The following is a 22,337-nucleotide window of genomic DNA, read 5'->3' as shown; positions in this document are numbered from 1 at the left end:
TCACTGACTTCTGCTTTCATTTTCAAATCTCCTTTCCTCCTCCAGCTTTTGTTGCTTTCTTTGACTCTGATCCTCCTTCCTCCCTCTCACAAGGACTTAACCGATCACATCAGGCACCCAGATAATCCAGGATGATCTCCACACGTCTGCCGCGTGAGGTCATATATTCCTGTTCTGTTTCTGAAGATTTGGACATGGACGCCTTTGGAAGGCCACTGTGCTGCCTACCACAGTAGCTTCCCCTCAAATTCTGGGCTTAGGCCTCTACCCAAAGGGCCTCACCACCCCACCTGTGAAATACTGGATGCCACCGTATCCTCCCATACCAGAAAGGCTTCATTCAGCACAGGCCTTCTTCATGTTCATCTCTTCCAAGCCACAGTCTCACCTGATTGTATGTCATCAGAGGAGCCTGGATCACGTGGCCAAAACTTAGCTGCCAGGGAGGCTGGGAAAGCAGGTTCTGACTTCTTCCTTAGGGACAAGCAGGATCCTAAGAGGGAATATTCAAAAGTTGTCAGACGGTCAAAAATACAACAGCTATGTGCTAAGCCTATTTAAACCTCAAGCTATGGTGTGGGCTCAGTTGCCAGGACCCTGCCTAAGAGGAGCATTTGCCTATTGGGACCAGGAAAACAGCATGGTGAGTGAGCCTGACATCATGGCTCAAGAGTGTTCATAGATTTGGGGACATAGACCAGTCTTAAAGGCATATGACTGAGGTTTCACAGTGGCGAGGGAAAGGCCTGCACATGGAAGAGAGATGGGACATGTGTGTCTCCAAAAGACAACGCCAGGGTTACAAGGTGATATAGTGACGGAGTGTTCAGCCTGTGAAGACACTCCAAAGACAGGTGGGTTGCCCTAGCAGGCCATGGGTTTGCTGCCACTTAAAGTTTGAGGCAGAAGCAGGATGACAAGATGCTGGGGCACAAAGAAGGGATTCAAATATCAGGTGCAAATCGCCCTAGATGGCCTTTAAGCTTTCATCGTTTTATTCTTACCCAATAACCCAGTTATCAGTGGGAGCGAATAGGGAGGGAGAATACAAAGGGCCAATTTGTAAGTTTACATATTGATAGAAATGGCATTTTTAAGGAGAACATGCTTGATGTTTAGGAATCTTGCTTCTGTGTTTTATTTTGTGGCTCCCGAATGCCTAAACTTTTTTAACAGTAGTTAAGTAATATTTTTAAAACAAGTATAGCTTGTTTCCACTCTGACTCCCAAGTCTAGATTTTATCTCAGCCTGCTGCTAGGTGGAGGACTTGATGTGCCTTTTGTGTTCTGTGGTGTTTTCATTTGAACAACAGGCCGGGATAGAGGTTGAGCACCCAGTGTCAATGCCGAATGTGGACTGTAGACGTTGATAAATTCATATAGAAACTAAGAGATCCCGATCTGTTTTCCTTCTCTGTGTATGCAGTTTCCTGTTTGCATTCTGACCTTGACAGAGAAGCCCTGGTCAGCTACCCAGGGGATCGCCTCCATGCAGAGGTCTGATGGCAGGTGTTGGGGCTGAGAGTGGGGGCCATGTTGAATGCTTCTTTCCACATTCTTCCAGGGGTCACACAGGGACCCACACCCACAGAGGGTGTTTTGGAAAGTTACTTTGCAAAACTAGATTGAATGCAGGGAACGACACCCATTTCTAAGCTAAAAGTCAAGATATTTTTGCTTGAACTTAACCTAACCTTCTTTTGTTCAAATCCAAACCCCACAAGGCTTGGTAGAACACAGATTTCCTGAGTGATCCCGCACCATTAGTAATGGGCACTTAGTCCTTTGTATCCTGTTCTTGTAAACTGGGAACAACAACTTCTGCTCAGCTTCAAAGCACCAGAATGGAGAGGTTTGCAGATCGGATGCCACAGTTTCTGAAACTGTCATGGCCCCCATGTTCAAAGAGTGGGGTGTGTGTGTGTGTGTGTGTGTGTGTGTGTAGGAAATTAGGGTAGGAAGTTGAAAAGAAAAAAAAACAACAACACACACACACCCTTAATTCTTCATGCTTTGTTGACCCTCCTCTACCAACCTTCACCAAAAATAACAAAGAAAAATCATGTAGTATAGACATTTATTCCCCCTCCTCCTTTATTCTTAAAAAACATTCCTCTGGGCTGCTCTGTTTTAGTCCCGAGGAGACAGCTTGGCTGCAGGAAGATAGAGGGAATCTTCACGAGCAGGTGTTGCAATCAAATAACAATTACAACAAAAGATGCTCTGACAGATAGTCATGGTAAATACTTGCAGCCTGCACAGTGATTAGCTAGAAATGCTAAGCAGCCATTCCCAGAAATGACTGTAATTAGTCATCTTTTAACACAGCTACACCAATTTGTGATTTTTTTCCTAGAAGTTCTCTAGAATGTATAATAGAATATGGTGAGCATTCCCTATATTATGTTCAATCTAATTCTCCCACAAAGAGTCCCCTTCCTTGTTTCTCTTTCCCCAAACCCTCCTCCCCCTTCTGTCTCCTGTCTCTACCCATCCCTCTCCTTCAGGCAATCCAGTCCAGATGCTACTTTCCATTCTTAACTTTTCTCTTTATCATTAAAAGAGAAATGTGGCATCTGACTCTCTCCCCACCATCAAGTGGTCACAGTTCCATGTGCCCACCAGTCTCCCTGGCTTCTTCTATTTTGTTGTTAATCCTCACCTGAGGATATTTTTTTCATTGATTTTTAGAGAGAGTGGAAGCAAGGAAAAGAGACGAGAGAAACATCGATGTGAGAGAAACACATTGATTGGTTACCTCCTGTACGCACCCCAACCAGGGAGGACCAGGGATTGAGCCTGCAACCAAAGTACATGCCCTTGACAGGAACTGAACCTGAATCGGTGACCGGCTTCTCTCCGCAGGCTGACATTCTATCCACTGAGCCAAACCTGCTAGCGCTCTCTGGATTCTCAAAGTCATGCTGAGCTTCTCTCGGGGAGCCCTAGTGCAACAGAAGGGGCCAATCAGTCAACTCTTATTTCTCCCCACCCCCACTGAGGCCAGCCAAAGGTCATGTGAAGGAGCCTGAGATGGCTCCTTTAGGGAGCTCAGTGTCACCTTAAGAAAGATGATAGGTGCCTTTCTTAGGCACGAGACTGAATTCCTAGAGTGTCCTGGTCATCTCAGTGTCCTCTGTGTTTATCACATAAGGCACAATTCAACTGAGGCTTGTTAACCAAATGAATGGTCACACACTCAAATGGGATATTGCAGAGTCTGGGCCATTGAAAGAGGGCAGGGAGGGAAGACCAGCATTTTAATCAGGAAAATGCATGGGAGATGTGGGGGCAGCTGCATTCCTGCTTGAATTCCCCCTTCCTCTAAAGTAGACCGGGGAGGCAGAAAAACAGCCCCTGTCCCACTCAGCTCTTTTTTGGTGACTCAAGAATGATTTACTTTAGGGTCCCAGGAATGAATCTCAAATCTGAAGGGGTTCTGTAATGCTCAGGCTCCTGAGAATGGAGTTGGGCCTATGAAGGTCTGTCGCTCCCTGGGTACGGGGCTCTCAGGCCAGTCCTGTTCAGGGATCTAGAGTATTCTAGACAATTACGAGGAGCATGGGCTAGAACACTTACACTATTTCCAGGCTGTTCCTTCCTTTTCCATCCTCCCTTCTTCCTTCCTCCCTTCTTTAAATGTTTATCTATTTTATTCACAGGTAATAATTGATTGGCCACTGTGTGATACACATTGTGGTAGGTGATGGGATGGAGTGGGAGGTTGGGCAGAAACGCATAGAGGGAGCACTTTTTATTAACTGGAAGGGAACTTTCTGTAAAACTTTGACATGAAAGAAAAATGAAGGTGAAAACACCTTACACAATGCTCAAAAATTAACTCAAAATGGGTCAAAGATCTCAATGTAAGAACTAAAATTATAAAACTATTCAAAGAAAACAGGAAAAACTTCATAAGAATAAATTTGGCAATGATTTATTGCATATGACAGCAAAAGCACAGGCAGGAAAAGAAAACACAAGTTGGTCAAATAATTCCAATTTAAAAAGTTTTGAAATAAGAAACTTTGCTCCATTAACCATTTTTCCTTTTTAGTATCTTCTGCCTAATATTTTTCAACAACAAAAGAAGGCACTTTTCTTTAGGGTCTATAGTTTTCTTCTAAAATAATAAAAGCTCTCTTTCACCATCTTCTGATAACTTAATTTCCTTTTCTTCTTAGATATTCTCCTGAAAGAAGCAGAACATGGTTATTATCTGTGAGCAGCAAATTGTCACCATGATATTATTCATTCATTCATTCATTCATTCAATTTATTCCATAAAACTTGGTGAGTAACTATCAGATGCTAGGCACTGTGCTAGGTACCAGAGATACAAGGATGACTGATAGGACCCAGTCCCGCAAGGAGTTCCATTGTCTAGCTGGGGAGATAGAGATATAAAAACATCAATTATATTCTTAGAATCTTCAACAATAAAAAAAATTTTCAATAGTCATAATTCTTTACTCCCCAAATTTTCTATAAAGATCATGTATAGCCGAAACCGGTTTGGCTCAGTGGTAGAGCGTCGGTCTGTGGACTGAAAGGTCCCAGGTTCGATTCCGGTCAGGGGCATGTATGTTGGTTGCGGGCACATCCCCGGTAGGGTGTGTGCAGGAGGCAGCTGGTCGATGTTTCTCTCTCATTGACATTTCTAGCTCTCTCTCTCTCTCCTTTCCTCTTTGTAAAAAAAATCAATAAAATATATATTTTTTTAAAAAGATCATGTATAAATTTTTATAGAGAAAATATAATTTTAAGAACAAGTGAAGGAAATGGAAGTAATGAGACATGTAACGGGCTTTTGAGTGGGTAACAGCTTTATCCATCCTTCACAAACATCCAACCAATTCCCAAGACAGCCCATCCCTTCTTAGAACAGTGGGTCCTTAGAAGCATGATGTCAGCTGCCTCCTTCTAACTACAATAGAACACATTCTTTGGAGGGGTGTGTATGTGTGAGTGTGTGACTCTAAGCAAGACTATATAATCCTATCTAACAAAGAGGGATTGTGCAAATTGACCATCATACCATCACAAAGATGGAAGCATCCATAGCCACAAGATGGCAGCACTCAGTCCCCTCAGACTCCCAGCTAACCAGGGCTGGCCCAAGGCACAGGGAAGCCTCGGGTGGTGGCTTCCCACCCAATGCCCAAGGCACGGGCAAGCTTGTGCTGCCAGCGGTGGCAGCAGTAGAGGTGTGATGAGGGCATCACTTTCCCCTGATCGTCAGGTTGCCTCCCGCCCCTGAGGGCTTCTGGATTATGAGAGGGGGAAGGCCAGGCTAAGGGACCCCCACTCCAGCACATACATTTTTATGCACGGGGCCTCTAGTCTATGATAATATAAGTATAATTTGCTTATATTAGACCAGACAGCTGAACGACCTTCCGGACATCTTCCAAATGAAGCCGAGCCGAGGCAAGTCACTGCAGCTGCGAGAGCCTAGTCCCTTGCACGAATTTTGTGCATTAGGCCTCTAGTTTCTAACAAAATTTTTTAAAAAGAACTTCATCCTGCAAAATATACCTTCTTGAAAATTGAGGTCAATTGTTTTAATTGTGTCAGTTGATTACAGTTTGATTCTTCCAGTGGTCTTAATGTCCTATCCTTGAAGCATGTTCACTTCGGTGATAATCCTTTGTTAGTGATGCAACATTGTCATAGGCCTCCTACAGCCTCAGCGGTCTTTCAGATTTGTTCCATATATTATTTGTGATGAATTCTTCTCAGAGCCATTTTTTGTGTGATATGCATGCATGCAGAGTAGGAGTATGAAATATGTGAGAATCTAAAACAAAAAAAGGGGGGGTGGGAATATACATTTTCTGTGATGTCACTTAATCCTTTAAGATTCATCTCTCGGAGCCTTCCCTGATTCTGGTTGATGGGACTCATTCATTTATTTGTTCATCAAACATGTATTAATCCACTACTCAATATTTGACACCATCTCAGGAACTGGAGAAAGGAGAATGATTATGACACAACTAGAGGCCTGATGCATATAATTCATACAAGAGTGGACCTTCCTTCCTTCCGCTGGCTGCCAGCACCAGCTTCCCTCACAGCCCCAGTTTCATCCAGGTCATCTGGTCTAATTAGCATATTATGCGCTTTTTTTTTTTAATATATTTTATTGATTTTGTACAGAGAGGAAGGGAGAGAGATAGTGAGTTAGAAACATCGACGAGAGAGTCATCAATCAGCTGCCTCTTGCACACCCCCTACTGGAGATGTGCCTGCAACCAAGGTACATGCCCTTGACCAGAATCGAACCCGGGACCCTTCAGTCCCCAAGCCGATGCTCTATCCATTGAGCCAAACCTGTTTTGGCCATATTATGCTTTTATTATTATAGATTCTTGCCTTCTAGGGGCTCACAGTCTAGGTAAACAAAGAAACAATGGCAGTGATAATAAAGGTCTGCATAAACTACATGGCACAGTGGAGAGATGCCTAAGATCTCACATGGGTCTTCAATGATTCCTAGGAATTTTCCAACTGGATGTGAAGGGGCAGAACAGAATAGAAGGACATTTCAGGAAGATAGGGCAGAGGCATGGAAGGCAGAGACTATATCGTGACCAGCTGTGCTTTCCTAGTTTATCAGGATAGTGCAGCGCACATATCTGACCACTCAGTATTTGTGGAAAGAATGAAGGGAGTGCTGCTTTCCTTACTAGCAGAAGTAGAGGCTTCTACTGTGTCAAAGGAATGTTCAAGCAACTCCAAAGATTGCTAGAAATTTCAATTTTCACTTAAATCTAAACACAATTTACATAATTCATTACGCTCGGCTCTCATAGAAATAATTTCCCAGTTCCACATTAGATCTGGATTCACAAATGTATAGGCATGGAAGGAGATTGCAGGAGATGTCAACAAGCTGCCTGCCAGGCTCACAGTAATTTCTTTTTCGGTAAAAGGTCCCTTTATGGTAGGGGTCCCAGCAGTTATTTTTCTTATGTGTGTTTTTTAACCCATGCCTCTCTCTTCTTGGATGATATAAGGGTAAACCATCTCATCTAAGACTGGTCAAGTCAGGGTCTTAAAAGAAATTACAAAAGTGAGGCTTGACCATGATACAGTCCAGGAAAGGAGGCAGATCCAGCCAGGGAAGGAGGGACTGAACAAACTGACCCTCTCAGGAGAGACCAGAGGGAAGTTCTAGGAGCCTTCCCATCCCTGGAATCCGTTTCCCTGGGCCTCAGCTGGACTCATCCCTCCAGTGCTACTACAGGTACCTCAGTCTCCTTCCAGTCAATTCCTACTTTCTGTGCCAGCTGACTTGGCCTCTGTCACTAGCAGTCAGGAGACTCGATGCTCCCCGGGAACAAAGACAGGCCCCGGGAGACACACTTACCCAGCTTCTCTGTGGCTTCCACGCAGACACTGGGATACATGCCCTCGGTGTAAGTCGTCACCAGAAGATACAGATTGGTCTTCACGACAATCACACCCGTGTTTTCCTGGGTGAGAACAAAAGGGAATGCCCTTCTTTTGGTTCTAATCACAGGGCGAGCAGTTATACTCCAGCCGTGTTTTTCATCATTTCCTGACTTCCATATATTGTTCAAACATTTGTTTTTGGATTCTCTACTCTGCTCCACTAATTTACTCAAAGAGTTTAAGACGGTTGTAATGACAGCATGGGTATTTTCTTTTTCATAAACTCAGTAGACCGCCATTGCAGTAATGGGCTAAGTCTGTTGTCCAGACAGGATCAGAGGAGACCCAGACATTTGAAGTCAAATTCTTAAGGTTTTTACTCAGCTGTTTTCAAACCTTCAACACTCAGATTCTTTTTTATATATTTATTTATTTATTTATTTATTATTTTATTTTATTTTATTTTTACAGAGAGGAAGGGAGATGGATAGAGAGTCAGAAACATCGATAAGAGAGAAACATTGATCAGCTGCCTCCTGCACACCCCCTACTGGGGATGTGCCCGCAACCAAGGTACATGCCCTTGACGGGAATCAAACCTGGGACCCTTGAGTCCTCAGGCGGACGCTCTATCCACTGAGCCAAACTGGTCAGGGCAGCACTCACATTCTTAGCATAAAGTGAATACTCATCTGCCCGGACACATTTGTAGTCCTTTTCCATGAAATACAGTCCTTCTCTTCTGGCTTGAATGGGGCTCTTGGCGAATCCATTCACAAGTGTGCGGACATCACTGGGCATCAGCTGCAGAGGTTAAATCGACGGGGAGTCAGCCCCCTATGGCAGGCTGGCCCCCGTGGGCCCACTACCTGTTTTTGTATTCCTGCAAGCTAAGGATGGCTTTTTATACTTTTAAGTTGTGTGAGTAGGAAGTGGGGGGACTCAAAAGCATACTATTTTGTGATGGAAATAAGATTTCAGTGTCCATAAATGAAGTTTTATTGAACTATAGTCACACACATTCTTTCACATACTGTCTATGGCTGCTTCCCGACAACTGCAGCGTGCTGTGTAGTTGCGACACCAATCATAAGGCCTGGAATCCTAAAATGTTTACTGTGGCTCTTCTCAGGAAACGTTTGTTTAAAATTCTTGCGCCCAAACGTGTGCGTGTGCGTGTGCGTGTGCGTGTGCGTGTGCGTGTGTGTGTGTGTGTGTGTGTGTTAACTCTATCCCCAAACGTATCTTTCTTACACTAAACCCCGGTGATGAGACACACAGACTCCGCTCCTGGAGTTGGATGAGGGCGGCGCTGTCCACGTGCTTCGTGCCCAGGAGGGAATCTAACAGTAAGTTCTGCAAGTGGCTCATGCTCCCTCAGCTCTGGCTGCCTTCAATGGCCTGTGAACACAAATCCCCCTGAGAGATTCCGGACAGTTTTAGCACTGGCGTTTGTCCTCTGAAAAGGTGAAGAGGGAGCCCTGGCCGGGTAGCTCAATGGGTAACTCTAGAGCATCATCCCTATAGCCAACGTTGTGGGATTCCATCTCTGGTCAGGGTCCACACAAGAAAACATCCAATGAATGCATAAAAGAGCAGAACAACAAGTCCATCTCTCTCTCCCTCCCTCCCTCCTTCCCTCCCTCTCTCTCTCAAATCAATAAATTTATTTAAAAAATGAAAAGACGAAGAGTGAAAGTGGCAGCCCACCGTCTAGTGTCCGCCCAAACTCAGAGTCAAACAGAAGCGTAGGAAATCTCAGGTCACACAGAGCAGGTGACGCAGCGAGCGGTTTCCATCCCCATCATCCGGGATCAAGAATCAAAAGCAAACACCTGCGGGGCGGGCGGGCAGCCACTGAGCCAGGTAAACAAGGCTAACGGGTCTGCTGGTGCCAGTCCTGCAGCCCCGCCCCGCTGAGCAGCAGGGGGACACCTGTCAGGTACTTAATGGGCATTTTCCGCCAAGTCACCCAGTCTCCCCATCAGGCCCCCCTCCCCCCCCCCCCCCCGCAACACCGTCCCTCCGCGGGACAGAGGGTCCGGGTCGGGGTGGGAGTAGGGTTCCCGGGAATGAGGGCGATGGACGGGGGTTAATACCAGTTGGGGGTGTGGGTGGGGGGCGCAGGGGACCCAGGGGGCCGCGGGAAGCGCGGGGGACGGGGCAGAGAGGCCGCCTGGCGCTCGGGCAGGAGCCCAGCGCTCGGGCCGGGCCGGTGTGGGAGCAACTGCCGCTCCAAGGACGGACGCGGGGCCGGGGCGGCGGCCACGGGCCAGCTCTTGGGTCGCCCAGACGCGCTTCGCAAACCAGGACCAGCCCACCGTGTCCGCACGTCGGGCTCCAGGTTTCTCCCCGCCCGACGCCCGATGGGGCCGCGGGGCTGGAGAGACAGCAGCCGGGTCTCCGAGCCGAGACCCGCGGAGCCCTTGTCCCGCATCCGCCTCCGCGCGCGCGGACTGCCTGCCGTTGTCCCGGCGCCGCGACCCGGGACGGCAAACGGGCTTCCCTTCGGGGGCTGGAGGCCCTGCGGGCCCTGGAGGGGGGTCATGTGCCCGGTGCCAGCAGGCGGGAGCCCACGCACCTGCTGGCGGGCTGGGAGGAAAGGTCGCAGCTCTGGGTCCTGGATGGAGGTTACAGCGCAAGCCCTAAGGATGGCCCCTGGGGGGACGGGAGTGTGGGAAGGGGGTGTGGGGACGCGCTGGGGCAAGGACATTTCGTCTGAAAGTCCCTCCTTTCTCCAAGCAGCCCTGCCCGTGTGGCCTTCAGTAGCCAGAAAGATGCAAACCAGGCCCTAGGCCAGCGCATGGCTGCAATGACTCCTGGAAGCCAGGCTGATGTGGCCACACTGTCTACAAAGGCCTCTGGTGTAGGGGACGGGGAGCCCTGAATTCGGGGATGTGGGTGGGTGCAGAGAGACCATCCCTGCTGGCGCTTGGTCCTGAAGGGTTCTCAGGAGCCATGGTGGAGGCCCTGGTTAGGGGCAGTGTGGATGGCTGGCTGGCTCGTGTTCAGAACCCGCCCCACGTCTGTCCCTGGTCACAAGTATTGCTTCCTCAGGAAACCAGAGAGCGAGAGGGAGGTGAATCCTCATTACTAAATAAGCCGACTTTTCAGTTTTCCTAGGGGCCCCGTTATCGGGGACCACCATGGACAATTTAGACCACATGTGTCAAACACAAGGCCCGCGGGCCAAATCCGTCCCTCCAGGCCTTGCCATGTGGCCCGCACCGCACTGTCATCGCTGCACTCTGCTGCGTTTCCATCCCAATGACAGTTTATGAATGTTCAGTAAACTATTCGGCCCGCGAATTAGGCTGGATTTTAGATTTTGGCCCCTTCTCTGATTGAGTTCGACACCCCTAATTTAGACAATGATGGCCTGATAACTGACAAATGGTCCCAAGCCCAAGAGCTCAAAAGGAAGGTTGGAGCCACAGTCCCCTTTCATGGGCAGACGGTGGTGTGGCCTCCTCAATCTGGTGTGTGGGTAGTTGCATTAAGAACTGGCTTGTGTGACATATAATATAATACTTTCCTATGTTGTCTGTTTCGTTCTGCTCTTGATTATTCCCTCCATTCTACTAATTTTGTGTTTACACTGCTATTCATTTTCTAGCTTTTTATTTATTTACTTACTTATTTCAGAAAGGAAGGGAGAGGGAGAGAGACAGACACATCAATGAAGAGAGAGAATCATTGTTGGGCTGCCTCCTGCACGCCCCACACTGGGATTGGAGCCCCCACCCGGGGCATGTGCCCTGACTGGGAATCGATTCATGGCCTTCTGGTTCATAGATCAAAGCTCAGCCACTGAGCCACGCCAGCCAGGCCATTTTCTAGCTTTTTAAATTACAGCCACAAAACCAGCACCCTGCATAACAAATAGTTCTCATATGTAAATCAGTTCCTTCTCCCTTGTCCTCTCTCCTATACGGAAGACAGGATTCTAATTTATTTCTCATTCCTTGGATAAACTGATTTTTTTCTTGTTCTAATTTGGTGCCTTGGAACCAGCCAAAAAATAGACCTGAATCACAGAGTGAAGCTTATGGAGTGAAGTCTTCTGACCTCACGCCACAAATTAAGCTGCAGTCCACTTAAACTGCCAGCACGGTGTGCTTACCGGACCCTCCATCCTGGCATTGGGCAGGATGGGGGTCTATTCATGAAAAGCACTCAGTCCCTCACTCCCAGTGCCATCCTGTGTGAGGGGGCTGCATCTTGCGTGTCCCTGCAGCCCGTCCTGTTCCGGCTCCCACTCCAGTATCATCAGAGAGGTGCCCCCAGGTGGTGACAGTTGGTATTTCTCTGCTCCTCTGACAGTGGGTGGAGGTATGGGTGATAAAGTCGAAGGAATTGCCATTAAGAAATAGCATTCAAATGTTCTCCAGTGAGGTTGTGCGTAGTCAGAGTTGGGCTGGATCTGTGAGGGTGGATATTATTTTTCTTTTAATTTGGGGTCATTTTGTCTGGCATTTCCCATCCCCATGGCCCAGGAATGGTTTTACTCGTAAAGTGACCCAATGCATAGGAACCTCATGAAGGGGAAGCAGACGCAAGCAAACCTCAGAAGAGTTGAAGGCTTTTATTAAATACTAGAGGCCTGGCCGAAACCGGTTTGGCTCAGTGGTAGAGCATCGATCTGCGGACTGAAAAGTCCCAGGTTTGATTCCGGTCAAGGGCATGTACCTTGGTTGCAGGCACATCCCTGGTGGGGGGTGTGCAGGAGGCAGCTAGTCGATGTTTCTCTCTCATCGGCGTTTCTAGCTCTCTATCTCTCTCCCTTCCTCCTCTCTGTAAAAAAAAAATCAATAAAATATATTTTTAAAAAATACTAGAGGCCTGGTGCATGAAATTTGGGAGGGGAGGGGCTATCTCTCAGCTTAGCCTACACCCTCTCCAATCTGGGACCCCGTCGAGGGCAGTCGGACATCCCTCTCACAATTCGGGACTACTGGCTCCCTAACTGCCCTCCCCTGCTGGCCTGATTGCCCCCAGCTGCCCTCCCCTGCAGGCTTGAGACCGTACCTGCACAGAAATTTCATGCACTGGGCCTCTAGTTATATAAAAGGCACAAAATAAGGGCAAGCAGAGATGGTAATTTGATGTTTTCTTCCTTATTATTCTTGGCTCTCTAAACAGCTTTTCTCTAAGAAGAAAAAAAAAAAAACTATTTCAATGGAGGACAGAGGCTGCTACTAGAGTGAGGACCATGGTTAGTGATGATTAAAGACCAGGAATGAATGCACCTTGAAATATTCAGTTAAATGTAACCGATAATATTTGCCCCCAAATTTCTGATTACTTTTCAGCTTCCCAACTCTTTGTGGGTCAGTTAAAATACCCAGCTGGAGGCCTCCCGGTAGTCATACACATCACCCATCCCAGGCATTTGCTTGCTCTTCTCCTTGGGGGGATGCGGTCTGGACAAGGAAATGTCCTGTTCTTTATATGTTTAATATCCAACCAGAGTAGGCTTCTGTGCGTTTGTTTGTTTTAAGCTTATTATGTTTGTAGTTTTAATTTAACATCGGTGAGACATGCGCCAAGCTGGTGCGGGTGCTTCTGATTGGGAAACCCAGTCAGGACTTGTTCTGAGTTTATCAGTCGGAAACACGCATAGAGAAATGCTCATTAGAGAGCTCCTGAGAGCTGAGGCAAAGCAGCAAAGGGCTGAATTCAGTTCACATTTGCGTGAGGAGGGATGGCAACCCAACGACCTCATTGTCCTGTGGTGCCCCTTGGACCGCTGGACGAGGGTGTGGTCCCGACTCTCAGGATCTCAGCGGGCATTTCACAACAGGACTCGGCAGACTAACGGTAAACAGCAGCGTTGACTCAGCCCTCAGACGGCTCCGTCTAATGCTGTCTCACGTGGGTGTGCTGTCACCTGGAATCATACACTTGGAGACGGTCTGTGGTATGTGAACGGTGGGGCGGGGCCCCCTACCTGTTGCTTTGTGGAGCGCCTCCCACGTGGTGTCCTCCCACCCTCCTGCCGCAGGGCTGTGGTTGTCAGGTTGCGTATCTTCTACACACACATCTGCTGCTGGTCATTATCTCAGGACTGGACTGGGTTTGGTGAGGTCGTCCATCCCAGACATCCCAGGGCTTCCAGAGACTCGGAAACGGGCCCCCTGCTCCTGGAAAGGGAGGGGGAGCAGGAAGATGCAGAGGGCTTGATGGATCGAGGACTGGCCGGGCTGGGGTTGCAGGGCAAAGAGCATATGGAGGGGCACTGGGCCACCAGGGCCAGCAGGGGGACTCCTCGGGGCCCAGAGGCAGAGGGACTAATAATGACGGGGGAACACCGATGGGTGAGGTACACTCTGCTTCCTCTGCACCATGTGTTTGATGGAGCTTTTGAGGTGGCTCAGAGTGCATGTCTCAGACTGCTTTTGAATGAATGGATTTGGCAAAAAATGAACAGAATTTGACTAACTCAGCAAACTGAAGTCGTCAACCAAAATGGTAGAAGGGTACCTTTTCCATCCCTCGCATGGGGGTGTTTAAGAAGTAGACTGAGCCCAGCCTGTATCTCTCAGTGGTCGAGCATCGGCCTATGAATCAGGAAGTCACCTGGTCAATTCCCAGTCAGGGCACACACCGTGGTTGTGGACTTGATCCCCAATAGGGGGCATGCCAGAGGCAGCCGCTCAATGTTTCTCATCATTGATGTTTCTCTCTCTCCCTCTCCCCTCCTCTCTCTGGAATCAGCAAAAATGTACTTAAGAAAAGAAGAAGGAGTAGGCTGAGTAGAGTATCCTGTCCAGGCTTCTGAGCTGTGTGCTGCTCCCCTCTGTGCTGCTCCCCTCTGTGCTGCTCCCCTCTGTGCTGCTCCCCTCTGACTCAAGGGGTGCGGCCTGCAGGGTGCCCGTGCACACGCCTCCACGCAGTCAGGGGCCGAGCCCCCGTCCTCCTTTTGTTGTCGGCTGATGTGATCGAAGCTCCCAAGCAGTTTATTTGAAAAGCGTTTGAGAATTTAACTCCTAAAGGCTTCAGTGTATTTGCTGTTTCAAACATGAAAGACACTATTTTAAAAATGAAAGAAAGGGGAAAATATGCTTTCACACTGACTGTTCCATTAAACAATGCCTATTTCCTGCATTAAAAAAAAATTAAATTAAATTAAAAAATTCTGCCCTAACCAGTTTGGCTCAGTGGATAGTGTCGGCCTGCGAACTGAAAGGTCCCAGGTTCGATTCCAGTCAAGTGCATGTGCCTTGGTTGGGGGCACATCCCCAGTAGGGGGTGTGCAGGAGGCAGCTGATCGATGTTTCTAACTTTCTATCCCTCTTCCTTCCTCTCTGTAAAAAAAAAAATCAATAATATACATATATTTTTTTTCTTTTTTTTAAAGAAACCAAATTCAAGAACACAACCTTTAGTATCAGACAACAGTGTGTTGTTTTAACATGATTTACCTTATTTGGAAGCTTAAAGAAAAAAGATCAAAATGACAGAACTTGTATTTTCTAAAGAAAGTCAGTTGGTGTCTATCTAACAGTATAACATTTCCCACGTGGTGAAGACAAGTAATGCCCGCTGGTCCTTTAAGACCAGAGATCAATATTGAGGTAGGCCTCCTAGAGGGCACTCCAGCTGTCCCTGCTCCTCAGCCCTGCAGGGACCACCGCGCTCAGGAGACCAGAGGCCCAGGGCTAGCGGGGGTGGGAGGTGGTAGCAAGCCTGTCCTCCTGTGGGGGAAGGGAGAGGCAGGAAAGAAGGAGCAGGGAGGACCCTGTGCTGGCTGCAGCATTACGCCCACCCGTGGCCCTGCCCCCTGCCCCAGGACAATAAGGCTATGGTCCAGGCAAGCGACCTGCTCACCCCATAACTCACCCAGAGTTGCAGCAGGACGACCAAGACAGCTGCTGCCATCCTTCCAGAGGATGCTTGTCCCCCGCAGGTAAAGGGACTGAGGCTCAGAGAGGCTGGGCCACCGCCTCTCAAGGCTCCCCTTCGAGAAGAGGCCCCGGATTCCAGCACGTGCAGAGCACGCAGCAGTGTGGCCACACACATATGCCCACCCTCCGCCCCTCTGGAAAGCGCTCCTTGTAGCTTCTTTAAAAAGGAAACACCTCCGCCAGGGAGAACAATATTTGCTTATGGATGGAACAGTCTTTATTTAGGATCAAGCTTCCTGGGGGCCCCTGCCCACAGGGAGCAGTGAAGAGAGGAAGAGGAAGGGGTCCCACAGACACACTGTGGGGGCCAGTTTAGAAGAATGGCTGTGGGGCAGGGGTCCTCAAACTTTTTAAAGTGGGGGCCAGATCACGGTCCCTCAGAGAGCTGGAGGGCCGGACTATATGAACTACGAATTCCTACTGTAACACCTCGACTGCGCTCACTGCCCAAAAAACCTGGCGGGCCGGATCAGACTCCTCTGCGGGCCGCATGTGGCCCGCGGGCCGTAGTTTGAAGATGCCTGAGAGCATAAGGGGGCTGCAGGCCCACACACCCAGCCTCCCCCAGCTGGACACCCCCCTCTCGCCTCCACCGGTCTGCCTTCTGGAAGGACCTGAGAAGTGGCAGAGCGACAGTCATGTTGGGCGCTTAGTGGTTTGGGTTGGCTTAACCCTGTCCTTTCCAGGAGCGATTAAAGCCAATCATTCTTTCATTCATTTGGCAGCTCTTTGCTGAGCACCTGCTTTTGTGCGAGGCCCTGGGCCAGCCATGCACCCAGCAGGAAAGCAGATAGGCTGTCTCACATGCCCCCTGACCTTGGAGCTGGTGGGAGAAATTAACCACACAGACGACTCTGTAATCACACGTGGCTTGCGGGGATGTTCCAGGGGGCACGTGATGGTGAGCCTGAGGGAGGCCGGGCAGGGATTCCTGCCTGTGGAAGTGAACGGATCTGTAAAAGCAGGACGGGGAAGGCAGGAGCAGGAATCTAACCCCTGGACTTTTAGAAGCTTGCAAGTCCCAGTTGTGCCATAGTAAGGATGCTATTAGGCGCCCAAAGCCAAGTTCAAATACTGGATCATGGAAAAAGGTCATTTATTCCCAGCAAGCTGAATCTGGCCTTCAGGCTGGCGTGGAAGGTGTATTCTCTTGGAGGGGCAGCTTGTCGCCCAGCAACCGTTGCCATGAGATGTTGCCGGGGTTCCCGAGGCAGAAATGACAACACTTGCACTGTCAGCAAATATTTGTTGATCTTTTGTTAAAAGAAGAACAGAGGATCATCTGGAAGTCCTATTATTTATTTATTTTATTCTTTTTTAATATATTTAATAATTTTTTACAGATGGATAGAGAGTTAGGAACATCGATGAGAGAGAAACAACCATCAGCTGCCTCCTGCACACCCCCTACTAGGGATGTGCCTGCAACTAAGGTACATGCCCTTGACCAGAATCGAGCCTTTCAGTCCGCAGGAAAACGCTCTATCCATTGAGCCAAACCAGTCAGAGCCTATTTTTTATTTTCGGAGGAGCCTCCATACTGTGTCCCATAGTGGCTGCATGAATTTCCATCCCCACCAGCAATGCAAAAAGGGCCCCCTTTTCTCCACGTCCTCACCAATGCTCATCATCCCTGGTCTTCTTTAGAACAGCCACCCCGACAGGTATAAGAAGGCAGCTCCTGGATTTTGCTTGCACTTCCCTGGTCATTAGAGATGCTGAGTATCTGATAGCCATTTGAATTGCTTCTTTCAATAAGTGTCTTCTTTTTTATATGTCAGACATATTTCAATAAAGCTGTAAAAAAAAAAAAAGAGTAGAGGGAATGTCTATGCTTCTTATGAAAGCCAAGGAAGAAATTCCAAGTGGCGTCTTTAGGGTGTGGCCATCTCTGTGTGCTCAGGTGCCCTGCTTACTCTGTGTCCACAGACACGCATATCGCGGCCTCCACACGTGAGCACTCATGCTACTGCGGAGCAGAGGGCAGTTAGGGGAGGTACACACAGGCAACCTCAACCAACTTATATGTTTTGGATTCAAGTGTTCTTCTGTTGAACTCTGTGGGTAGCTGAATAATAAGTCAAGCATGCCTTTTATGGTTGAAAATCCTGTAGGCCCTTCTCCTCCATGAGTCTAGTACACCAGGCGTTATTATTAAATGGTGTTGTGGACAAATGAGGAAATTGGATACTTGAGTCTTTTACGAATTTCTGTTTTCATTGTACCATGATTGTACCTATGGGTGGAATATGTGGAAAAGATAAATAAAAGCTTATTTGGATATAGAACATTATAATTCCCGAGGTGTTTACACTACATTACTCTATTTGATCCATGCAATGGTCCTGGGGACTAGGTAAGAAATATGACAGTTTCACAGATGATGAAACTTATATTCTTATGTTTAAGTAATTTAACCAAGGATATGGGACTTTGGGTGGTGAACACACAATGCCAAGGGTCATATAATTAATTCGTTTTGTTTTTCAGCCCATTCCTCTATACTATCTTCAGAACTCTGGAAGGCCATATACATATAAATAAATCACAATTTTCTTAATATTTCTCTTCCTAAAATTATGGCACAGAAAAGAAAAGCTGTCTAAAGAATTCTAAATTTATTGTATGTCTGGATAATTAAATTTTACTATATTTTGTTTTAATAAAAATTTGCAAATAGACCAGGAGATTTCCCCTAGAATTCCAAATTAAACACACATGGATCATATACATGTACAGCTCAATTGTATGACAGGTCCAAATTATTAATTTCAATCTTTCATTGGAATAAAAGTCTTTATTTTTTAACCAGGTTTTTGTTTGTTTGTTTTAATGGCTAAGGAAAGAAGTGGGAGAGGTGAGTTATGTAGTGGCAATTTCGTCTCATTTAACAATCACGGGCGCCATCTACTGTCAAGAAATAAACTCATGAAAGATTGAACAATTTGTTAGTGAATTAGGGCTGAATGAAGAAAAAATCATTTTATAATTCTGGGACTTAATTGATATAGATTCGTGTACACGTTTTTATTTTAGATTATGACTTCCTTAAAACAACTTCCAAAAAGAGCCCAATGAAATTAAATTGTAATTACTTATTTAATGATTAAGAGGACTAACTTCTGAAGAGGATAAAAATGGGAGGAGTCTCAACTAAACCCCTTGGTAGATATGTGACTCCTCTTACCCTCAGTCTTTCATCTGTAAAATATGAATAATTATACTTGTTAGGTTATTTTGTTGACTAAATTATATGTGTAAAATCTACCCCAGCCGAAACTGGTTTGGCTCAATGGATAGAGTGACGGCTTGGGGACTGAAGGGACCTGGGTTCGATTCCAGTCAAGGGCATGTACCTTGGTTGCGAGCATATCCCCAGTAGGGGGTGTGCAAGAGGCAGCTGATCGATGACTCTCTCTCATCAATGTTTCTAACTCTCTATCTCTCTCCCTTCCTCTCTGTACAAAATCAATAAAATATATATTTTTTTAAAAATCTACCCCAAAGCTAGTAGAACAAGGTGGCCACTGTTACATGACATATGTTGAGGCAAGCTACATATTAGACTGTGCTGGAAACGTCTGAACAGCGGTCGTAAGAGATAAAAAGAGCAAGATTATTTTTCAGCCAACACCTTATAAGAGTGTTCCTGGGGTCATACTTCAACCAACTTCCTGAGAACGGAGCCGTCCAACCAGAACTGCTCCATTATATTCTCATTGCAATTTTCATTGCTGTTGTTAATCTTCACCCCAGGATGTTTTTCCCATTGGTTCTTAGAGAGAATGGGAAGAAGGAAGGGAGAGAGGGAGGAAGAAACTTCATTGTGAGAGAGACACATCAATTAGTTACCTCCTGTACCCACCCAAATGGGGCCAAGTGAACGCACAACCCAGCTACCTGTCTCGACCAGGAATTGAACCTAGGACTCCATCTTGTTGGTTGGGGTGGAGCTGAGGGGGGGAAGGAGGGGAAGTGTTGAGAACACTCCACCCACTGAAACAGACTGGCCACAGTCTCTATTGGATCTTTGCTGACCAATGAGAGCAGATCCAGCACAACATGTGATTCCAACCAATCAGAACAGGACAATTGGGTCCAATCAAACTGTGCCTGATTGGATTAACCAATTGCTGAAAACAGACCTCTCCGGGAGCAGTGGGGGGAACTTCTAAAAATCAGCCTCCCCTTTGTCTCAGGGCAATTCACAAGCCTTCCCACCAGAGTCTGCCTCTATGTGTTTCCAAACTGTTTATCTGAATACAGTTTCTCCTTGTATCTCACTCTACATTGGCAACTCCCATTGGCATAAGATTAGTGGCTGTGACCTTTGGCGGACAATTAATCCCCCACATTCCTCAGGAATGTGAGCCCACCTGAGTCTCTGCTGATTGGATGAAGGTGAATATTTTCAGCCAATAGGAGTGAGCCACACCCCTCCAGGGGCTCATAAAAGGCAGGCACTTCAGGCCAACTGGCACTTCTGATTCTGGACAGATGCCTGCATGAAGGGTCTCTCCTTCGGGCTGCAGGATGAATTCAGGAATGGAAAACCAAGATCCCCACAGCTCCCCCACCCAAAGCCCCACTGACCAGCCTCCCCTCCAAAGCAATTCCTTACAAGAAAGAAGCTCAGATGTGGAGGAGAAACCACTAGAAGAGAAAGCAAAGACTTCTTCCCGGTTTGCAGAAACGAGTACCCACAGAGGAGAAGCAGAAAGCTGCTCCAGTCAGGAGAGCTCCAGGAAGAGGAAAAGAGGCTCCAGGGAGAGCCCCTGCGATGGAGCAGAGCCCTCTCTGGAAAAGAGAAGAAAGAACCCTGATGCTGGCCACAGCAGCTGCAGCCAAGAGCCTGGGGATACCCGCCCCAGCAGAGCCCAGAGGAAGCGCCCTGGGCACAGGAAGCAGCCCAGAGCCAGGTCCCGGGAAGTCCAGCCACCTCTGCTGCGCAAAAGCCTGGTGAATTCCCTGCGCACCATGTCTGAGGCCATCTGTCACACCGTAGTCCAGATGCAGGGCCAGCAGGCTCCTGCCCCGCTGAGCTGGGACCACTCTGCCCAGCTGGCCCAGCTGCGGGGGCATTTGCATGCCCAGATGCAGACCATCTATGCCCTGGCCTACCGGGCCGCCTATGTCTTCCCAGCTGAGGAATGGCTCATCCCAGCCCCACTGCCAGGGCCTTCGGGTCCAGAAGGAGATGGAGGAGAAGCCCACAGCCCTTCCTAGGAAAACGCCATGGGAGTTTGTGCCTCTTCTTCGGGCAGGAGATGCAGAGCTGGGAGCCACAGCATAGCTCTGCCCCTTCCGGATTCTGCCAGATGACCAGCAGGGCCTCTTTGAGAGACAATGTGTGACTCAGGGGTTGGAAGTGTCTTCACAAAGGACTTTGAAAACCAAGACTCAGGTGGTGAACTCTGCGTTTCCTGGAGGACTCTATTTCCAAATGTGAATTTCATGTATGCTGACTCTGTTAGGAGAGCCCAGCATTATTTGGAAATGAGAACAAGTCTGTGGGTTTAGTGCTCAAGACTGAATTCTGAAAAGGCTGTGACAGCTCCCGCTGTCACCTCCACCCATGGAAGACTGACATCACAGCCTTGAGGAGCCCTTAGTTCTGTTGGAGACAAGTTTCTAACTTCCTGTTTGATGGGATCCCAGCGAGGTCACCATGTTCCCCTTGTTTTCCCGGAAGTGACTGCATGTTAAGTGCTATTGGTCACACGTCCTTATCCTTCAGCCACCTGAGATGATAGGCATAATTGTAAATTTCCTCCTAAGTTGTAGATTCCTATGTATTTTATTTTATTAGAGGATACTAAATATAGTATTAAATATTATTATTTACTTAATATGTTGTATTTTGTGTTTTTATTTGCATTTTATAATGGACGCATGTAAACTCTCATCAAATAAAGTTATGTAATTTTAATATTTTTATTGCCTTTATTTACATATCAAATCTCTTTGAGAGCTGTTCGTTTCAAATCATTGATGAGTTTTACGTGTTCAGGTCCCCAGAGTCCTGTCCTTTTGGTGGTCAAGTCTGTCCTTGTGCACGAAGGATGTGGGGTGCTGGGAACCCCCACTTGGCGCTAACCTGGTCTGGATGCAGGCCCAGCTGGTTGTGTAATTTTTATATAAGAAAAACAAAATTAAAGTTTGAGGGGAAATAGATGAAACCAGCATGGCTCAATCGTTTACAGTGGTGGGCAAACTGTGGCTTTCTAGCCACATGGGGCTCTTTGGCCCCGTGAGAGTGCTTCTTCGCGTTGCTTGCTTGGACTTATTAAGTTGACCCAGGCCATGGCCAATGCACATGACCTAGGCAAGTCTATTTTGATTTAGTGGCATTAGGAAAAGTGTAAGTTTAAAAATTGTGGCTCTCCAAAGAAATTTCAATGGTTGTCCTGTTGATATTTGGCTCTGTTGACTAATGAGTTTGCTGACCACTGTAAGCCATGAGGTGATTTGTGCAGGGGGTATCTGCCAGCCACTGAGGGTCTTTTTTATTTTAACCAGTGGTTTCCAAACTGCACCTTACCCCCCCCCCCACGGTGGTCTCCACCCCACCACCAGCCCCGCAGTCTGCTTTAATCCATTTATAAGCGGTTTAATTTCATCCCAAACGTCAACATAAAACATTCAAACTTGTAAAGAAAGCTGGGTTCATCGAATTTTACCTGTAAATCTCCACACACAGATCTCTTCTGGGAGGAGCATTTCCTTCCCAGGTTCCATCTGCTGCCTACACATCCGGGGCTCCCTGCTGGGTGTGATCTTGGAGAAACACTGCTCCCTCTCTCAGCTCAGCTCAGCTCTGTAAGATTCCTGGACTCCCTCAGGCCACGCCTGTGTCCGCCTCCGCCCGAGGTCTCAGAGTCAGAGGTCCTCTGGTCCTCGGTGGCTCCTGTGGGATCCAGCCCCTCCTGCACGGTAGCTGCTTTGTGACGCTTTGTTGACGGGAATTGCCGATGAAGGAACAAAAGTGTAAGGAAATCAAATGCAAGGAACCAGTAACAAGACTTTGGT

At 47.5% G+C, this 22,337-nt stretch overlaps 2 protein-coding genes across 2 annotated transcripts; one reads left to right on the top strand and one right to left on the bottom strand.

The window, feature by feature from the left end:
* Nucleotides 1-4,026: 4,026 nt before the first annotated feature.
* Nucleotides 4,027-8,772, bottom strand: PFN4 (profilin family member 4). The gene is made up of 4 exons (XM_036436142.2): nucleotides 8,656-8,772; nucleotides 8,068-8,205; nucleotides 7,376-7,481; nucleotides 4,027-4,192 (listed from the first exon to the last, which is right to left on the bottom strand). The coding sequence occupies exons 1-4, from the start codon at nucleotides 8,770-8,772 to the stop codon at nucleotides 4,164-4,166; spliced, it is 390 nt and encodes a 129-aa protein (XP_036292035.1). The 3' UTR covers nucleotides 4,027-4,163.
* Nucleotides 8,773-19,841: 11,069 nt separating this feature from the next.
* On the top strand, nucleotides 19,842-20,534 carry LOC118717738 (protein FRG2-like). Its single transcript, XM_036436107.1, has one exon. It carries the CDS (start codon nucleotides 19,842-19,844, stop codon nucleotides 20,532-20,534), a length of 693 nt encoding a protein of 230 aa, XP_036292000.1.
* The last annotated feature ends 1,803 nt before the right edge of the window (nucleotides 20,535-22,337 follow it).

The sequence above is a fragment of the Pipistrellus kuhlii genome, unplaced genomic scaffold, assembly GCF_014108245.1.
Source record: "Pipistrellus kuhlii isolate mPipKuh1 unplaced genomic scaffold, mPipKuh1.p scaffold_m20_p_13, whole genome shotgun sequence".
Lineage (NCBI taxonomy): Eukaryota > Metazoa > Chordata > Mammalia > Chiroptera > Vespertilionidae > Pipistrellus > Pipistrellus kuhlii.
This window is presented reverse-complemented; position numbering and strand designations above follow the sequence as displayed.